The following is a 19046-nucleotide window of genomic DNA, read 5'->3' on the forward strand; positions in this document are numbered from 1 at the left end:
AAAGAGATTTTTACATTTAAAAAAAAAAAAAAAGTAGCACCAAAACCTCTCACTCCCAACACACTCAACCCAATTAAAACTATTTGGCTTAATTGAGGTAGCTCAAAAGATTTTGGGCTTTTTTGGAGTCAGTTGAACATCATACTCAGCTACCTGTCTCTCTTGCATCGGGGAACATGCAGCTTTATCCACCATCCCTTTCTCCTTCTGGGTCCAGCCTCCTGCAACCTCCATCCTCAGCTTTCTATCCAGAAGTGCTCTACAGTTGCCTTTGGTGTCACTTGTCCCATCAGAAGCAGAAGGTGTTACCTAGAATGAGTGTGGAGAGAAGAGATGGAGCCACAGAGCCATAAAATACAACAAGAGCCTGGGGCAACGTGGTCCCAAGGGTTGGGGACAACCCCAAGATCAACCCTAGATCTTCTGCCAGACGCCTGCGAGTCCTGGAGCCAAAGTGTCCAAGAGCTCCCAGACCTCAACACCAAAACAGGTAATTTTGGCTTCCAGTTGTCACCAACCGCTGAAGAGGGAAGGGGGAAGAAGTGCAGTCAACAAAATCAAAGCCATTAGTTTGAAACTTCCACCCTGCCCCTACGAAACACGCTACCCTCCCACACACCAACGCTGTCCCGGCCAAGGACCCGGACACACGCGTGTGTAAGCAGCAAAGAGTCGCAGCCCCGACGCCACAATGAGGGCACTCGCCCAACGTAGGAGGCGAAAGGACCAAGCCTGGCCTTGCCCCAAACCAGGTGGGAAAACCCAACCTTCAATTTGAGGGCGGAGGGGAGGAGGAGACGCCGGTTTTCTGGGGATTTGGCCAATGAGAGCGGCTGCAAACGCCACCGTGTTCCAAGCGCCGGTTTCAATTTCAACTCATCAGCAATTCCCCCCTCAAAATAAATTACCACGTTGGAAAACACTGGTATCAGCAACCTGCTGAAAAAATCACCTTGAGAAACAGATTTGCCCCCACTGATGTTTACCTGCCATTAAAACACGTTGCCTTTTTATAGGCAGAACCAACAAAACAGGGTCATTTCCCATGAACCCGCCTGCGAGACTTCCTTAATTCTCAATAAATTCTCATTTATCACTGATAGGCTTTTATTAAACATCAAGTTGGGTCACGTTCTCCTTCGAAGCTCTTACCTGTAAGCTGAGCTACCAGCCAAACGTAACGATCGCCTGTGCCAGAAAAGCATTTCACATTTTCAAAGGCTCCGTTCCGTGTTGTCCAACCCATAAAAAGTGGAAGGTGCAATTTTTACCACGTTGGAAAAAACTCCCCTCGTCTTTGTCGTTATTACACAAGACGTCGATGTGACCCCTCTGCCTTAAGATCGTTCTCCAAACCTTTATGGGGGCAAAATACGGTTTCTCCGCTGGTGAGCACAATATATGCTAAATAATTCACATTCTTTGCATCCTAAACATTTTGTGGAAGTTTCATGCGGCCTCGCCCCATTTTCCATGCAAATAAAAGGAAGAAGGTGCTCCACTGCTCTCAGAGGAAGGTGCTCCCAGCACATCGCCTGCATTGGTCCCTCACCCACAAGTCACCATGTCCTGCTGCTCCCACAGCACCAGCTCCAGCCACCCCATCGGGAATTTCAGCTCTTCCTCGGCGGCTCTTCCCAGGAATCCACATCGTTTCGGCATGGCCTTGTGTCTCTGGGGTGGTGGCATGGGCTACCGTGGCTTGGGACACTTCAGCAGCAGAAGTTTCAATGTTGTGGCCTTCTCCAAGGCCAGAACAGCTCTTGGACGACATCCTCCTCCTCTGAGACGCGGATATGGCTTCGGTGCAGCTAGCATGGGGTTCGGCTACCAAGGTGCTGGCTTTGTCTACAGGGTTTGTGGAGTCTCCAGGCCATGCATCATCACACCCATCACCATCAACGAGCAACTGCTCCAGCCACTCAGAATGGACCTCGATCCCAACGTGCAAACGGTGAAGAACCAAGAGAAGGAGGAGATCAAGACCCTCAACAACAAATTTGCTTCTTTCATTGACAAGGTGAGCCCAGAACCTCCCTCTCAAGAGCCCAGCCGAGGTACCTGGTGTGGAAAGGGCACGAAACCCTTGTGAGACCACTCATTTTAGACACTTTAGACAACTCGCATGAGGGTCCCCATCGAGCACCAAGGTGTGCATGAGCCACTGGGAAGGGTTCAGTGCTCGGGCACTGCTCAGCTGATCTTAGACCTGGGTGCAGGGAGGGAACAAGTTAAACCCACGTTCATCAGCTTTCCAGTTCCTTCCCTTCTTCTCTGCACATCCCTGCCAGGAAAAACCGCAAGGATTAGGATTAGGATTAGGATTAGGATTAGGATTAGGAAACAGGTCGTTTTCATCTACCCAGAGCAGGAACACCCACTTCCCTGGCTCTCACAAACCTTTCATCCTCATCCCATTTCCTATTTTACTTCCTGGGATTCAGGTTCGACTCCTGGAACAGCAGAACAAGGTGCTGGAGACCAAGTGGAACCTTCTACAGGGTCAAAACCCCTCCAAGAACACCATCAGGCCCATGTTAGAGGCTTACACTGGTAACTTGAGGAAGCAGCTGGAAGCACTGGGCTGCAAGAGAGCTCAGTTGGAAGCAGAGCTGAAAGCAGCACAGCAGGTTTTGGAAACCAACAAGAAAATGTAAGTGAAAAACCAAAGAAATGTGAGTAAAGGGCTCAAAATGTTCAAGATTTATAAACAGGCAGAGACTGTGAACTTTTCGTGGTAGTAAATGGTTCCCAGAGAACCAGCAGGGAGATGGAGAGACCTACGAGGATCTCAGTATATAAAATAAGGTCCCAATTTACAGAGAGATGGACGAAACGCAGGACGTCCCTCTTCCAGGTTCTCTTTCTCTCCTTCCTAACTCACGTTCAGCAGCTATTTCTTGTTGCAGAGGTCAAACAAAACACTTTCTCCTGCAAATCTGTAGACGCAGAAACCTCTCCAAAAGCATGCTTGCTTCCCCATGGGCTATGAAACAAGACCAAAGCATCCCCAAAACATCGTCTGGGGAGAAGTAAAAAAAAAAAAATTAGGAGTGTCACTTGTTGAAAAAAGGCCTGAAGACACCCAGGCAAAGGTGTAATTGTGCTGAACTCAACCAAAAGCTCCCATTTTCCCACGCAGGTACAAGGACGAAGGCAGCCGCCGGACGTGCACCGAGAGGGAGTTCATTGCCCTAAAGAAGGTGAGCAAGGGGCTGTTTGAACTTGGGTTCAGGTCTCTGGGGTGCAGGCAGTGATTTATTGCCCAAAAGCGGCACCAAAAAACAAGCCCGAGCAGGAGCTGGTGCTTGGCTTTGCTGGAACTCAAATCAGCAGCGACTGCGTAACTGGGAGCTGGCGCAGGGTCCCGGGTTCCAGAGCTCAAAGTCCCTCAGCCCAAGGGCAGCCCCGAGTCTGCTCTCGCTAAAAAACTTCCTTCTTCCATCCCCAACCCGTCTCCAGGATGCAAACTGCTTTTCCTTAAACAAAGAAGAGCTGGAAGCCAAAGTGAAAAGCCTGAAAGAGGAGGTGGAATCCCTGAGAACCTTCTACGAGGAGGTAAGAACCCTCCCCCCATGGCTCCAGCCATCCGTTGCTTTTCCCAGATGGATTTTGAAGCAACTTATCCCAAAGGAGAGGGGCACCACGGGGCGGTGGGAATCGGGGAGACAGTGTGGGTGACACCAGCCTTGGGGCTGGACTGGGAAGGCAGCGGGACCAGCATCTCTCTGACCAGCTCAACCCCGTGTCGCCGGCAGGAAACCCACCAGCTGCGGGCCCAGATCTCGGGTGCTTTGGTGGTGATGCAGATGGACACCAGCCGGGATCTCCACCTGGATGACATGGTGGCGGACGTCAAGGCTCGGTACGAGGACATCGCCCGCAGGAGCCGGGCAGAGGCGCAGACCCGGTATGAAAACAAGGTGAGAAAACCTGGCAGAGGGAGGGTTTGGACACAGTTTCTCTCTTCAGACCAACTTCAAACCCAGAAAAAACACACCCCGACTCTCCTGATTTGCTCTGATTTAACTCAAAACGTGGTTTGTTGGGATACGCAACGACATCTTTTGGGGTTTTTTTTCAGTTTGAGGAGCTGCGAGTCACCGCAGGAAGAAACGCCAAGAGCCTGCAAGAGAGGAAAACCAAGGTCTTGGAGCTGAACTGGAGAGTCCAAGTCCTGACCGGAGAAGTGGGAAGCGCCAAGACCCAGGTGAGCACAGCCTGGTTGGGAGGTTCCAGCAGGGCAGAGAGGGAATTGCTGTTCCCATCACCTCCCACAGCTAAATTAACTGGTGCTGCAGCACCTTGCAAAGGGTTTTCACGAGCTGCTGCTCCAACCAGGGCTGGGTTAAAGCCCGAATCACCCAGTGCCCCAAGGAGGATGCAGTTACAGCATCCCATCCCCTGCCACCAACACAAGGGACCACTGAAACTGCCCACCCAGCTCCCTCAAACCTCTGCCAAGGGGGAAACTGGGTGTCCATCCAACTGCTGGATGCTCAACCGCATTTTAGGGCCACAAAGATGCTCAGAGGGCTGGGGCACCTCTCCTATGAAGACAGGCTGAGAGAGCTGGGGTTGGTCAGCCTGGAGAAGAGAAGGCTCCGGGGACAACCTTCTAGCAGCCTTGCAATTTCTGAGGGGAGCTACAGGAGAGCTGGGGAGGGACTCTTTGTCAAGAAGTGCAGTGACAGGACAAGGGGGAACGGTTTTAAATTGGAAGAGAGGAGATTTAGATTAGATATCAGATAGAAATTCTTTGGTGTGAGGGTGGTGAGACACTGGAACAGGTTTCCCAGAAAAGTTGTGGCTGCCCCATCCCTGGAGGGGTTCAAGGCCAGGTTGGACAGGGCTTTGAGGAACGTGGTCTAGTGGGAGGTGTCCCTGCCCAGGGCAGGGAGTTGGAACTGGATGATCTTTAAGGTCCCTTCCAACTCCAACCATTCTATGATTCTAGGATTTGAACCCCATCTCTTGGTAACTCAGTATGTTTGAAGGCATCAAGGGACAGCTAAGACTCATCATGTCTCACTCCTCGCAGCGCTGTGAGCTGGAAGCTGCCGTGACTGATGCTGAGCAGCATGGGAAGATGGCCATCAAGGATGCCAAAGCCAAACTGTCCGAGCTGGAGGATGCTCTGCAGAAGGCCAAGGCCGACCTGGCCCGGCAGCTCTGTGAGTACCAGGAGCTGATGAATGTCAAGCTGGCCCTGGACATCGAGATCGTCACCTATAGGAAGCTGCTGGAGGGCGAGGAGAGCAGGTGGGTGGCAGATCCCACGAGGGTGATAGATCCCAGAGGGGCTGCATGAGCTGCTGTATGTGCACAAGTTGGAAGGAAAAACAACTGGCCTGTGCTCTTTTGGGGCTGCAATTCACCTACATGGTCCTGATGCTGATAATGTTCCTCCCATCAGTCCCAAAAGACCTCCACCGGTGCAACCTGCAGCGTGAGGGAGGTGATTCCACCACTCTACTCTTCTCTGGTGGGACCCAGCCTCGAGTCCTGAGTCCAGCTCTGGAGTCCTCAGCACAAGAAGGACACAGAGATGTTGGAGAGAGGCCAAAGGAGGCCATGGAGATGCTGGGAGGGCTGGAGCCCCTCTGTTGGGACGACAGGCTGAGAGAGTTGGGGGGGTTCAGCCTGGAGAAGAGAAGGCTCTGGGGAGACCTTGGAGCCCCTTCCAGTCCCTAAAGGGGCTCCAGGAAAGCTGGGGGGGGACTCTGGATCAGGGAGGGGAGCGATGGGATGAGGAGGAAGGGTTTGACACTGAAAGAGGGGAGATGGAGCTGAGATGTGGGGAAGAACTTCTTTGGTGTGAGGGTGGTGAGAGCCTGGCCCAGGTTGGCCAGAGAAGCTGTGGCTGCCCCATCCCTGGAGGGGTTCAAGGCCAGGTTGGAGGGGGCTTTGGGCAACCTGGGCTGGTGGGAGGTGGCCCTGCCCAGGGCAGGGGGTGGCACTGGATGATCTTTAAGGTCCCTTCCAACCCAAACTGTTCTATGATTCTATGATAAACCCACCCAAACAGCCCGTCCTACGGCCTCCAAACAGCGACAGAGGGGCTGGAGAGGGTCAGGCTCCCGTTTGAGGATAAAGGACTTTGCATTTAAGACAGGTTGATAATGTGCAACCTTTTCCCGTTCTCTGCAGGCTCTGTGCTGAAGGCAACACCTTCCCCACCAACACCCGTAAGTTGGAGTATTCACCTTCTACCAAACTCAGGCACCTTCTGCCTTTTCTCCAGGGAAATAATCATAGTTTTAGTCTTGCCTCTCCAATAAATTGACATAGGAAATCCGTTGCCTTCATTTGGGGAAAAGGAGGGTGAATTCTTGGAGCAGGATCCATTCTGCCTGGTGCTGAGTGCCCGTGACACAGCTGGCTGCTAGCACGGCAGGAGCCCAGGTGACATGTCTCCACCAGTATGGGATGGAGCCCCAAATGATTATTCCCCCAGGAAGAACACATTTAGAGGGCACTGACTGAGCACTGACTGGTAAAACCACACTCCGATGCGAGGACCCACGGGGTCCCGGCAGTGCAGGGGTGGGTAAAGCATCCTTCAAGGCCCCCGCAGGCCCATCACCATCCTCATCCTGGAGAAAACGGCTTTTCTCAGTGACTCCAAACCCTCTGCCTGGCCCCATCCCTCATGTGACAGCAGCTCCAGCGAGGGCTGGCGGCCCTGAGATGGTGGGAACAAGCCCAGACCCCCCCAGGGTGAGCCCTTCTTGCCCCACGCTGCCCCAAAGGGAGCAGGAACGAGTTGTCCTCATGCAGCAAAGCCCAGATTCCCCTCTCCAAGCTCTGGTCACCTGCAAGAGAAGTGTCCCCTGTGGTGGAAGATGGTGCTGGGAGGGATTGGTCCCACCAGTTCCAGGCCCAATGAGGGGCTGGTGTGAAGCCAAGTGCTTGAACAAAACCAGTCCCACCCTCCCACTGCCCCAAACTGGGTAGAATTCACCCAGGAATGACAGACTGAGCCGGCAGCAAACCCTAAATCCCAGGGGACAGAGCTGGGAGCAGGCTCTGGGGACAGCAGGGAGGTGACAACACGGGACGTTTCCCAGAGCTCCTGGGCACCCAGGGCAGCACGGAAGACCGAGACGGAAGAAGCACGCAATAGGGAAACTTTATTGATGGCCCCAAGAAAAGGTCTCAGACCACAAAAGACATAATAAAATGTCACCCAAAGGGACACTGCTGGGACAGGGCTGAGCAGGCGGCACAATTCCGTGCAGTTTGAGTTATTTCCCTAACTGCAGGAACAACCTAACGATCTTCCCTGGCGTGTTTCAGTTGAAGACACATTTTGGCAGGGATGCAGCAACGAAACACACTTTTTCCCTGGCTGTAGGAAAGCCATGGGATATCACTAGGGATAGATAGAAGGTGGCAGAGACACTCGAGGATGGGGAATCTTATCTCCCATTTTAAGCAACTTCATATCCCTCAAGCTTTGGGCTTCCTTTTAAGGAGAAAGAAAGGGGTAGAGGAGCTGGTTTATGAGTTACTTGGTCTTAAAAGGACCTGAAAGCAAATGTGTCTGCATTGCCTTTGGTAAGGAACCAGCTTCATTCAGAGGAGAACTGTCAAATTCCATTTCTGAGCCCATTTCCAAAGAAAATAAGGAGAAAACCCAGCACAGTTTCACTGTTTTCTTCTCGGTATACTTTAGGGAAAACAAACCCAGGCCTGAATCTTAACAAGGGTTGGCATTTTCTGAGGAGCTCAAGGGAACAAGGTCTTCCAAATGATAATAAGAAGGGGATAATCTTTGGGTCTCTTTTGCAAAACCTCAGCAGAAACACGGAATAATTTGCCACTCAAATGATTGCTTTGCCCTTCGAAGGGTGAAATCCAGCCCTGAGCAGGGGGTACCAAGCACACAAGTAACAGAAGCCTCATACCGCCTGCCCCCCTGGATAATGTCCCCCCCCAGGCTTGGATCTGGCTCTCGGTGGGACGGTTCCCACCAGGATCAACAGCGCAGGGTCAAGCCTCAGGCGGGACGTGGTGGGGGCGGGTGCTCGGGGATCTCTTATTCCAATTCATTCGTCACTGCAGCAATTTTGCAGCCAATTTGTCCTCTAAAAAAGCACCGGAACTTTTCTCTCTCTGGTTTCCCTCCTCCCGTGGCCTGGGTGCTGCTGATCTTCCTTCCCGTCGTTACTTCCTGACGCTTCTCCTGCTGGACGAGGTGGTGGTGACGGTGTAGGATTTGGAGCCCCCCCCCGAGGAGAAGCCGAGGGCCCCGCTGCCCATCCCTGCTCCCAGCCCGAGGCCTCCTCCGATTCCTCCGCTCAGGAACCCGCCGGAACTGGCGTAGCTGCCTCCACCGCTGGAGCTGACCACGGCTGTGGCAGAGAGAAGGAAACCAAAGCTGAGCTCCGCAATCACAGAAGCTTCATGGTTGGAAGGGACCTTTGAGATCATTGAGTCCAACCACAAAAAAACAAAAAAAAACAAAGAAACCCCCCACAAACAGATACAAACCAACAATCTCGGCCACTAGAGAATGCCCTGAAGTGCCAAGTCTACACGTTTCTTAAATACCTCCAGGGATGGTGACTCCACCACCACCCTGGGCAGCTCCAGGGACTCCGAACCCAGTTGGGCACCTCACAAAAAAGGGCATTTCTAAATGGGGGCAACCAGATGAAACCTCTCTACGATCTCCTGCAGAACACAGGGCCTGGGATGCTCATCCCTGGTTATGTTTTGGCCCAGAGGGTTTTATTCTCACACGTGTGAGGGCTGAGCAGCCCAGTTCCATCTCCATCACTCACTCTGGGACCCCCTGGGGCACGGAGAACCCTGTATCACAACGATCCAGCTCATCGCCTGGTGCACTAAAGAGGCTGTGGGCACGTGGTTCACCTCATCAGCGGCAATTAAGGTAATGAAAGGTAAAACCACTGGTTTAGAGCTGTAAACAGCACCTCCGAGACACCAGCATGTGCCCAACCCAGGCAAGGTGATGACACAACGCTTCCCAAGTTGGAAAGCCACCCTCTAACGTCACCCCTGCTCCAACTTCCAACCCAGGCATTAGTGCACCTTTTTCTCCACAGAAAAAACAGGAGGAAGGAACAATCAGTAGTCCCCCAAGTTAAATTTCATACAGATGAGTTAGAGCTGAGTTCTCCATGGAGCCAACAGCACCACCAACTTCTGTCTCAGGGGGCTCCCATTTAAGAAGAAGGGGTGAACTGGGCTGCAGAAGCCAAGGCAGGGTACTACGGGGCTCCTGCACAGACCCAGCTGGTCCCCACTTGCATTTTCCATGGGCACAGGGCTGCGTGTAAGGATTATAAATTATAAAAATCAACTCACAGATGTTGACGTTGCCAACTCCATCCCCAGCCAACCTGTTGGGGAAGAAAAACACAAAGGGAGAGGAAGGGTGAGACTGGGAGTTACTCAGTGTTCCCCCAGGGCCTCCGCGCGGGGAGGAAGACAATGGCAGTGAGTTATTACTGCTGTTGTAAATAATTCAGACAAGATAAGTGTGCCATCCAGCGCTTTGTTCTGGCCCTACATTTACAAGCTCTGTTATCACCTGCGGGGGGCTGAAAGAGCCCAGAGGCTCTGTCCTAATTCCACAGGGATTTGAGCCACCTGGAAATTTTCTGCCACAGCATCCAACAAATGATGGAAAACAACGTTGCGTATTTTCACCAAAAGGATCAACTTTTCCCCAGCATTTCTCAGCTTGGCTCTTCAGCCAAAGCATTTTTCAGGACCATAAACCGGTTTAAAATGCAAGGTTTTCTCTTCTATATTCCCCTGCAGGAACTGGGATTGGGCCCTCGCGATGTCCCCAGGCAAAGGGACCCACCTGCTCTCCTCTCCCTCCAGCAGCTTCCTGTAGGTCGCGATCTCGATGTCCAGGGCCAGCTTGACGTTCATCAGCTCCTGGTACTCGCGGAGCTGCCGGGCCATGTCCTGCTTGGCCTTCTGCAGGGCGGCCTCCAGCTCCTCCAGCTTTGCCTTGGCATCCTTGATGGCCAATTCCCCGCGTTCTTCGGCTTCGGCAATGGCTGCTTCCATCTTGGCGCGCTGCAGGGATGGAGCAGGGTACGTCAGTGGTGGTGGACACTACTACCCATGGACTTTTGGGATCTACTGGCCAGACCTGCAGAGCCCCAGAGCCATCTGCTCAACTTAGATCCCTAAAAGTTCACGCCTACAAATTATTTTGGCCACTGGATGGAGATGAGCCTGCAAAGGAAGCTCATCTCATCCCCAAGATCCGTTCCTCCAAAGGACAGACCCTATTTCTCTCCACCGGCTACACTTTCGGAAGACTTTCTTCAGGCAGTGCTCAGGTTCTCAGCCCACCCACACCCCACACAACAGCTCAACACTAAAAGTCAATGCCAGCTCCGGGTTTCTCTCCTATTACTATGATTCCATGATTACGCCTCGGAGCTTGTTGAGAGCCAGTTGGTCTCCACCAACCTTTGATGTGAGGCAAGCGTGGACTGGAGCAGACCTGCAAGTCAACAAACAACGAAAACCTACCCCAAAAGCATCCCTGTGGGGGCCACACCAAGCTGGCAGTCTAATACACAACCCCCAACCATGCCCCCTGCACCCCCAAAAAAGCCTCAGGTTGGGCAGGAAGGGCTCACAGAGAGCACATGTGCTTTGTGCTCTCATTCATTATTCAAAGGAGCTGCTCTGGGTCAGCTCTTTGCTTGGAAGTGTGTGTTGAAGCCTCCCTGCCCTGAAACCAAATAAACACAAACATGAGTCACAATGGCTTATCTCCAGCTTTTGTGCACCCTGGTTATTCAGAGCCAGTTTTCAGCCCCAAACCACATGGGGCTGAACCAGTGGAACCACTCACTGGTCTGGATTTCACCGGCCGTTTGATAAAGTGATAACAGCCCCTGCAGAAAGCAAACGGAACTCCCATACAGCTGAAAAACGTGCCCAAACATGGTGTTCCCTTCTGCAACAAAAAAAAAGGGGAGTGGACAAAGATCCCAGGAGCAAGAGGGTACGAGGAATGTGTGTGGTCGGGAGGCCACACACAGCCTTGCCCTTTGGAAACAGCCCTGTGTCCCCCACTTCTGCACTCCCAGGACACTGGAGGAGGTGTCCTCACCTACAGTCCAGTCACCCCCAAATTGTTCATAGAGGCGCCGTGTTCTCCCTGACACGCTGTGCTGCTGTTAAACCCATTGCTCTGCTCTGCAGGAGAGAGAAGAAGGGCAGCTCCTCACCTGGGCCTTGGCGTTCTCGATCTCCCCCTGCAGCCGCTGGATCATGCGGTTTATCTCCGAGATCTCGTTCTTGGTGTTGCGCAGGTCGTCTCCGTGTTTGCCAGCCGTGACCTGCAGTGCCTCGTACTGTGCCATAAATCAGTGGAAAAGAGAGGGACGGGGTCAGGCTGGAGATCAATCATCCCTCTAAAATCTCTCCCACTCATGCCACACGGGCACAGGCACTAAGAGAAGCTCTAAATGCCTTCCTCTCCCCCGTAACTCACCTTGCTCTGGTACCAGGACTCAGCCTCTGCCCGGCTCCGGTTGGCGATGTCCTCGTACTGTGCTTTGACCTCGGCGATGATGCTGTCCAGGTCCAGGTTTCGACTGTTATCCATGGAGAGGACCACGGAGGTGTCGGAGATCTGGGCCTGCAGCTCATTAAGCTCCTGCCAGTTGCATTAAAAACAATACCGTTAATCACTGCCGCTCTTTTGGAATCCAATTAAAGAGAGAATCGGAGAAAGAAAAAGGGAAAGGGAGGCCGGTAAGAAGAATTAAATCAAAACGTTCATTAATTAGAAGGAAAGCAACTGAATCACACAGCCTTGCAAAATGCAAAGTAAGAAATACCAGTAGAAACGGAGCTGCTTCTTATCACCCCCGTTTTGACAGCAAGGTTGGCTCACCCCACGCCGGAGATAAGAACCCAGCAGGAAACACTGTTCCAAGAAGCATCAGCTTCGCAGCAAAGCCAGGGCCAAATTCCACCACCCCACCCCAGGATGGACCAGTTCAATCAAGCTCTTATCTTGCAAATAAGGGCTAAGAAAAAGGTGGGGCAAGGAGCTTTCCTTTCCCTCTCTCACATACCAGCCCCAGCTGTAATACCCTGAGATCCCTTGGTTTCACATTAGCAGCATCAAAAAAAAATAATGCATGTCCTGGGTGCGTTTGCAATAAATCCATCTCACATCCCAGGTGACAATTCCCAGGATGTGCCCTTACTCAGGGGCTTATTTCTGCTTGGGCAAGGGAAGACACCACATCTCCATCCCCCTTCTCATCTCTGGAGACAGCACATTAACGCTCTCGGTTGCCCCTCGCCATCCTTCACCCACTGGTGGTGCTACACAACAGCAGCCACAACAAGCAGAAAGGACCTTACCGCCTCGTAGAGAGACCTCAGGAAGTTAATCTCATCTGTCAGCGCATCCACCTTGGCCTCCAGCTCCACTTTGTTCAGGTAGGCGGCATCCACATCCTAAAAAAAAAAGAGCAATAATCCATCCAGATTGCCGTGGCTTTGATGACTAAATGCACTCAGCCTTTGATGGCTTCAAAAACAACAGCCATGAGCCCATCAAGTTCCCCAAGTGCCTGCTCCTCATGTCCATCTGCCCAGGGACCCACCACGTCCTAAAAGTTATCCACCAGTGTATTACACCTTGCAGCTGTGCAGGAGCTCACACGATCTGTAGGGTCACCCGGGCCTGTCGGTCAGTTTGGACAGTTGGGGAGGTCTTAAGAAATGTCCCAAAGAAAGAAAGAGCCATAATCTGTGACATCCATGGGATCTGGCACTCCTTCCCAGCTTATACAATCATAAAATGGTTGGGGTTGGAAGGGACATTAAAGATCATCAGGTTCCAACCCCCCTGCCGTCGGGTCCGTGTTGTTTAACATTTTTATCAATGATAATAGACAGGGAGATTAAAGGCACCATCAGCAAGTTTGCGGACGATACCAAGCTGTGTGGTGTTGTCGATACACCAGAGGGATGGGATGTCATCCAAAAGGACCTGGACAGGCTGGAGAGGTGGGCCCAGGTGAACCTCATGAGGTTCAACAAGAGCAAGTGCAAGGTTCTGCACCTGGGCCAGAACAATCCTCGCCACCAATACAAACTGGGGGGTGAGGGATTGGAAAGCAGCCCTGAGGAAAGGGACTTGGGGGTTCTGGTGGACGAGAAGCTGGACATGAGCAGGCAGTGTGCAGCTGCAGCCCAGAAGGTCAATCCCATCCTGGGCTGCATCAAAAGAAGCGTTGCCAGCAGGTCCAGAGAGGGGATTCTGCCACTTTGCTCTGGTGAGACCTCACCTGGAGTATTGGCAACCTGGGCCAGGCTCTCACCACCCTCCCAGCCAAGAATTCCTTCCCCACATCTCAGCTCAATCTCCTAATTTTTGGTTTAAACCCCTTCCCCCTCGTCCTGTGGCTCCACTCCCCAAATACCACCCCTGGAAGGATCTAAAAGCCGTTGCTGAGGGACACGGGTCAGTGGTGGGTTGGTTGGTGTTGGGTTGATGGTTGGCCTTGATGAACTTAAAGGTCCCCTCCAACCCAGGGAAGGGGTGGAATCGCCAGAGAATCACAGCACGTTTTGGGTTGGAAGGGACCTTAAAGTTTATCCAGTTCCATCCCTTCTAGTGGCTGGGACATCTTCAATGAGACCAGGTTGCCCAAAGCCCCCTCCAACCTGCCCTTGAACCCCTCCAGGGATGGGGCAGCCACAGCTTCTCTTGCCAACCTGGGCCAGGCTCTCACCACCCTCACACCAAACAAGTTCTTCCCCACATCTCAGCTCCATCTCCCCTCTTTCAGTGTCAAACCCTTCCTCCTCATCCCATCGCTCCCCTCCCTGATCAAGAGTCTCCCCCAGCTCAGGTAATCTCCAGGACACCCACCTTCTTGAGCACCACAAACTCGTTCTCTGCTGCCGTGCGCCTGTTGATTTCGTCTTCGTACCTGCCAGGAAAAAAACAAAAAGGGGGTTGGTGGGAAGTTAGAGACTGGGTAGAAGGGAAAAAACATCCCAGTGAAGAGTTACCCCAATTCCCTTTTCTCTCCCTCCATTTCTCTCTCTGAACCACCTCAGCCCAGGCTGTGACATCCCCCCACCAGCCCCAGGGGGGTTTGCTGCCCCAAGTGATGTTCGCACAAGAGGTACCAGCTGAACCCCGCAGTTCCAGGTACTGGTGGGATGAGGTGATGCCCTGAAAGCTGTTCTGGTCCACACCACCACCCCCCGGAAAGCTATTCCCACCCACGCTTTCCCACATTCCTCAAAATTCCCTGCACTTGAGGAGATTTCTCCTCAGCCGGGGAGAGCTGTGGGACGGTCCTCAGGGTCCCAGCTCTTCCACTTGACCCTTGAGAAGGCAAATCCAAAGGCAGAACAGATTCAAGCAGGTTCAACAAACTCCTCTACGCTGACCAAAGCACTTGCTGAAGCTGCTTTCCCTGTTACAGACATTTGAGAGGACCACAACGATGCTGAGGGGCCTGAAGCATCTCTTTTAGGAGAAAAGGCTGAGGGACTTGGGGCTTTTTGGTCTGGAGAAGAGAAGGCTGAGGGGGGATCTCATCAAGGGTGGTGTCAGGAGGATGGGGCCAGACTTTTTCCAGTGGTGCCCAGTGACAGGACAAGAGGAAATGGGCACAAACTGGAACATAAGAAGTTCCACCTAAACACAAGGAGGAACTTCTTGACTTTGAGGGTGGCAGAGCCCTGGAAGAGGCTGCCCAGGGAGGTGGTGGAGTCTCCTTCTCTGGAGACATTCAAACCCACCTGGATGAATCCAACCTGCTCTGGGTGGGATCTGCTCTGGAAGGGAGGTTGGACTAGATGATCTCCAGAGGTCCCCCCACCCCATGTCATTCTGGGAGAGCATTTTGCAGGTGCCAATCTCCTGCCACCCAAGAGCCAAGTATAACTTCTCTCATTCTGCACAAAGTGATGCTCCAGAGATACACAACCATCTCCTACAGGCTACATCCCTTCTGGAGGTGTTTTGTGGCTGTAAATGAGCCAGATCCTAAGCAGATAAAAATCATGCTCCATTGCAGGAGTTCAGGGATTTGTACCATTTGCAAGTCTGGATTCAGAGCCTGCCCTTACACCACCCCGTGAGTGGTGTACGAAACCTGTATGAAACCTGCATGAAACCTGTATGAAACCTGACAACCACTCGAGGAACCACTTTCTCTGCCTGTTTTGGAACAGCTGTTGCCAAAGCACAGCACAACAAGAACACTGCTGTTTATTCATACATGGTTAGCGCCGTAATTTGCCTTCCAAAGCGATAAGTGCTTCACTCTCAACAGCCTTCGTGTCCTTCCCCTCCTGCTCTGCGCTGGAGCCGTGCCCAGCCACACCAGCACAAACGGACATTGTCCCTTTTGAGGTCAATAAACAGCATCCGTTGCTATTGCAGAGTCATAACAAACAGCATTTGTTGCTATTGAAGAGTCATACATGACCTGGAAATTACAGGATGGTGCCTGCCGGTGTCAAAAGCCTGAATTCACAGAATCATGGAATTGTCGGAGTTGGGAGGGACCTTCTAGAGATCATCCAGTCCAACTCCCCGGCCAAAGCAGGGTTGCCCAGAGCACATCACTCAGGAGCATCCAGGTGGGGCTTGAAGATCTCCAGAGAAGGGGACTCCACACCCTCCCTGGGCAGCCTCTGCCAGGGCTCTGCCACCCTCACCCCAAAGAAGTTTCTCCTCAAATTTGAGTGGAACTTCCCATGTCCCAGCTTGTGCCCGTTGCCCCTCGTCCTGTCCCTGGGAACCACTGGAAAGAGTCCGGCTCCATCCTCCTTCAACCCACCCTTTAGATCCTTGGAAGCATTAATAAGGTCTCCCCTCAGCCTTCTCTTCTCCAGGCTGAAGAGTCCCAGCTCTCTCAGCCCTTCCTCATCAGAGAGATGCTCCAATCCCTCCAGCATCTTTGTAGCCCTTTGCTGTCCCCTCTCCAGCAGTTCCCTGTCTCTCTGGAACTGGGGAGCCCAGAACTGGATGTAGTATATTCCAGTTGTGGTCTCCCCAGTGCAGAGCAGAGGGGCAGAATGACCTCCCTAACTCCACCAAACTGTTCAAAGAGCCGAGAAATCACCGATTATTCCCCAGCAGCTCCCCGAGGTGCCTTGGGACGCCCAGTGCACCCTCACACCTTGGCGTGCCCCACACCAGCCACATAGACAGCCCCAGTGCTGGCTGCTCCAGCCCTTCCTTCCTCCAAACTGCACTCTCCATCAAGGCACCGATGGAATCGGGGACCAAATTTCATCCCCTGGAGCCTCAGGCATAGAAATCTCCTCCCCTACCCTATATGTGAACCGAGAATTACCGTGGCAATTGGGACATATGGAAAAGAGGCAGCAGACACGCTCATCTTTCAGATGTTCTACTAAAAAGATGAGATTTTCTTCACATAAAAGGGGAAAAGCAGGTTCTAAACTCCACTCACTATGTCCTCACCCCCTCTGCTTGCTGCACTGGCATCTTTGGCTCCTAATTGCTGCGCCCCTTCTCTTGGGGTTTGGTTTTAGATGAAGCTGGAGGGATGGACATGCCCCTGTGCATTCCCCTGTGTCCCTGCGTTGGTGGGACATGCCGCCAAAATTAGGGCTGTAGCCCCTCCGGGTGCAGCCCAGCCCCTCGCCGCTGCCTCCCAGGGACACCGGGAAGGAGCGTTGGGAAGAACCACAGAACCTTCATGGTTGGAAGGGACCTTTGAGATCATCGAGTCCAACCATACACACACAAAAAAAACCAACCAAAAAACCAAACCACACAAGAAAAAACCAAAATAAAAACCCAGCAGGGCTGGGGGAAACATCAACCCCGGGCACCTCCTTGGGAGTCACTGGCCACTGACTCCCCCTAAACACACCGTGGGGATTTTCAGAGCTGTTTGTTTTCAGTTCCTGCTCAATCCAGTTTGCCAGCTCCCTCTTTCCTTTCTTTTTTTAATTCTTTTTTTTTTTTTTTTTTTTATTAAAGGCATTTTCCTGTACAGCTGGGTTGGGCACAGGCGGGGACAAAGGCTACTTTCTTCACGGGACTCCTCCCAAGCCACACGATTTGGACTGAGAAGTCGTTTAAAAATTGCAGGTCTCCTGCTGCGTTACCCACCCACAGACGAAGCAGCAGCTTCACCCACCACCTGCTGACATGCTGGGCTCCCCTGGGGCTCCTCCAGACCCCAACGGCCACCTCCAACCCAAGGAGAAGGCCCCAGAGCAAAGCCAGGAGGATGGAGCCACTGAGGGGACAAGGTGCCAGGAACAATGAGCGACCCAGGCAAGAAGAATCCAGGTCCAGATGGATTCTAGACCATCTTCCCTGGACCAGACACCTAACTCACGGCTGGAAAAACCACCTCCTTCCTTCCCTAATAGAAAAGCTGGGGCCATCTCTGCCAACCAGCCAGCTCAACTGCACCGTTAGATGGGAAGATGATACGTTACTTGGTCTTGAAATCCTCAACAAGATCCTGCATGTTCTTCAGCTCGCCCTCCAAACGCCCTTTGTCACTCAGCAGCCCGTCCAGCTGCCGGCGCAGGTTGCTGATGTACGTCTCGAACATGGGAGCGATGTTGCTCCGGGCGGTTTTTTGGTCCTGGAGGAGGCTCCATTTGGTCTCCAGCATTTTGTTTTGCTGCTCCAGGAACCGGACCTGGAAAGCAACCAAAGGGTCATTTGTGAAAGTGGGAGGAAGGGGGAGCTGCCACTACGGAGTGGGGATCCTGGGAGATGGCATCTGAAGAATTTAGGTCGCTCATAGGAAACACCTAAACCCTGGAGGGTGATAAAAACCCTGAGGGAGCACCCCTGCTCTGGGACTTGGTTTGTGTCTTTAAGGCTTTGTAGGAATTAAAGATAAGGAGGTTCTGACACTTGACAGAAGCCATCCACAGACCTCAAAGTTACGCAAACCCCAGGTCTGGATTCCTTGCATTTTGAGGATGCCAGAGCTGAAGTTTACACAGGACACGGGATCAATCAGTGGAAGAGACAGGTACAGGGCAGCGCAAACACACGCAACAAGCTCTGACCTATGTCAAGCTCTGGTCTATGTGGGCCAGTCCTCCACCAGAAGCCCCCTCCCCCTGAGTTTGGAGGTGGTATGTTGGGTGCAGAATTGATCTTTAAAGCCTGCACCCACGTTCTGGGCAATGCCAGTGAAATTCTGGGCAATGGCAGTTAAATAAAGGGGGTACAACAACAAGGAAAAACCCTTTCCTGACAGCCAACTCTTATTAAAGAGTTACTGGATTGCATCAGGCAAATCACACCATGCTTTCCAGGACCTGATCCTGTGCCCATTTGTGACACACACCCCCCCTGCACCGGGTTAAATGAGCTTTGGGTTAGAGCTGCTTTTAATCAGCAGGTCCACGGAGCTGTCAGTCACGCCAACATCTCACCTTGTCGATGAAGGAGGCGAATCTGTTGTTGAGGGTCTTGATCTGCTCCTTCTCCTCCTTCCGCACCCGCTGGATGTTGGGGTCGATCTCCAGGTTGAGGGGGGTCAGGAGGCTCTGGTTGATGGTCACCTCCTGGATGCCCCCAGGGCTGAGCGCCCCACCGAATCCCATGCCCCCGTAGCCGTATCCAGAGCGGACGCTGTAGGAGCTGCCACCTCCAAGGGAGATCCGCTTGTTGGTGGAGCCCAGGTTGTAGAGGCTGGAGCTACCGAAGCCACCGGCTCTGCTCAAGCCGGGACCTCCTCCGACCCCCCGGGTGGAGGAGACGGTGCTGACCCGCACTTGGCTGATCCCCGGGACGGCCGCCGAGCGAGAGCTGAAACTCACGGACCGGGACATGGTTGCTCCGAGGGGCGTTTTCAGAGTCTCCCACCTTTCAAAAGCTGCGGGAAGCTGTGCTGGAGACCAGGAGGAAGTGAGCCTGTTCCCGACTGCTCCTCTCCTTTTATCCGTTAGAAGAGCTGGGCTTGGCCCAAGGGCAAAAGAAGGATCATTTTACTGCCGGGGAGGGCTGGGTGTGCCTGGCCGCCTTCCCACCCCCCCCCCCCCCA

At 52.8% G+C, this 19046-nt stretch overlaps 2 protein-coding genes across 2 annotated transcripts; one reads left to right on the forward strand and one right to left on the reverse strand.

Annotated features, from left to right (window-relative positions):
• Positions 1 to 1401: 1401 nt before the first annotated feature.
• Positions 1402 to 7276, forward strand: LOC106895993 (keratin, type II cytoskeletal cochleal-like). Its single transcript, XM_014955682.1, is given in 10 exon segments — positions 1402 to 1523; positions 1525 to 2020; positions 2445 to 2653; positions 3143 to 3203; positions 3463 to 3558; positions 3759 to 3923; positions 4085 to 4210; positions 5042 to 5262; positions 6151 to 6188; positions 7266 to 7276. Coding segments are annotated over 10 exon segments (1545 nt in total).
• Positions 7113 to 18934, reverse strand: LOC106896010 (keratin, type II cytoskeletal cochleal). The gene is made up of 9 exons (XM_014955701.1): positions 18436 to 18934; positions 17476 to 17684; positions 13904 to 13964; positions 12385 to 12480; positions 11501 to 11665; positions 11235 to 11360; positions 9842 to 10062; positions 9337 to 9371; positions 7113 to 8357 (listed from the first exon to the last, which is right to left on the reverse strand). The coding sequence occupies exons 1-9, from the start codon at positions 18832 to 18834 to the stop codon at positions 8170 to 8172; spliced, it is 1500 nt and encodes a 499-aa protein (XP_014811187.1). The 5' UTR covers positions 18835 to 18934; the 3' UTR covers positions 7113 to 8169.
• Between the last annotated feature and the right edge of the window lie 112 nt (positions 18935 to 19046).

Source organism: Calidris pugnax, unplaced genomic scaffold (assembly GCF_001431845.1).
Source record: "Calidris pugnax isolate Ruff unplaced genomic scaffold, ASM143184v1 scaffold300, whole genome shotgun sequence".
NCBI lineage: Eukaryota > Metazoa > Chordata > Aves > Charadriiformes > Scolopacidae > Calidris > Calidris pugnax.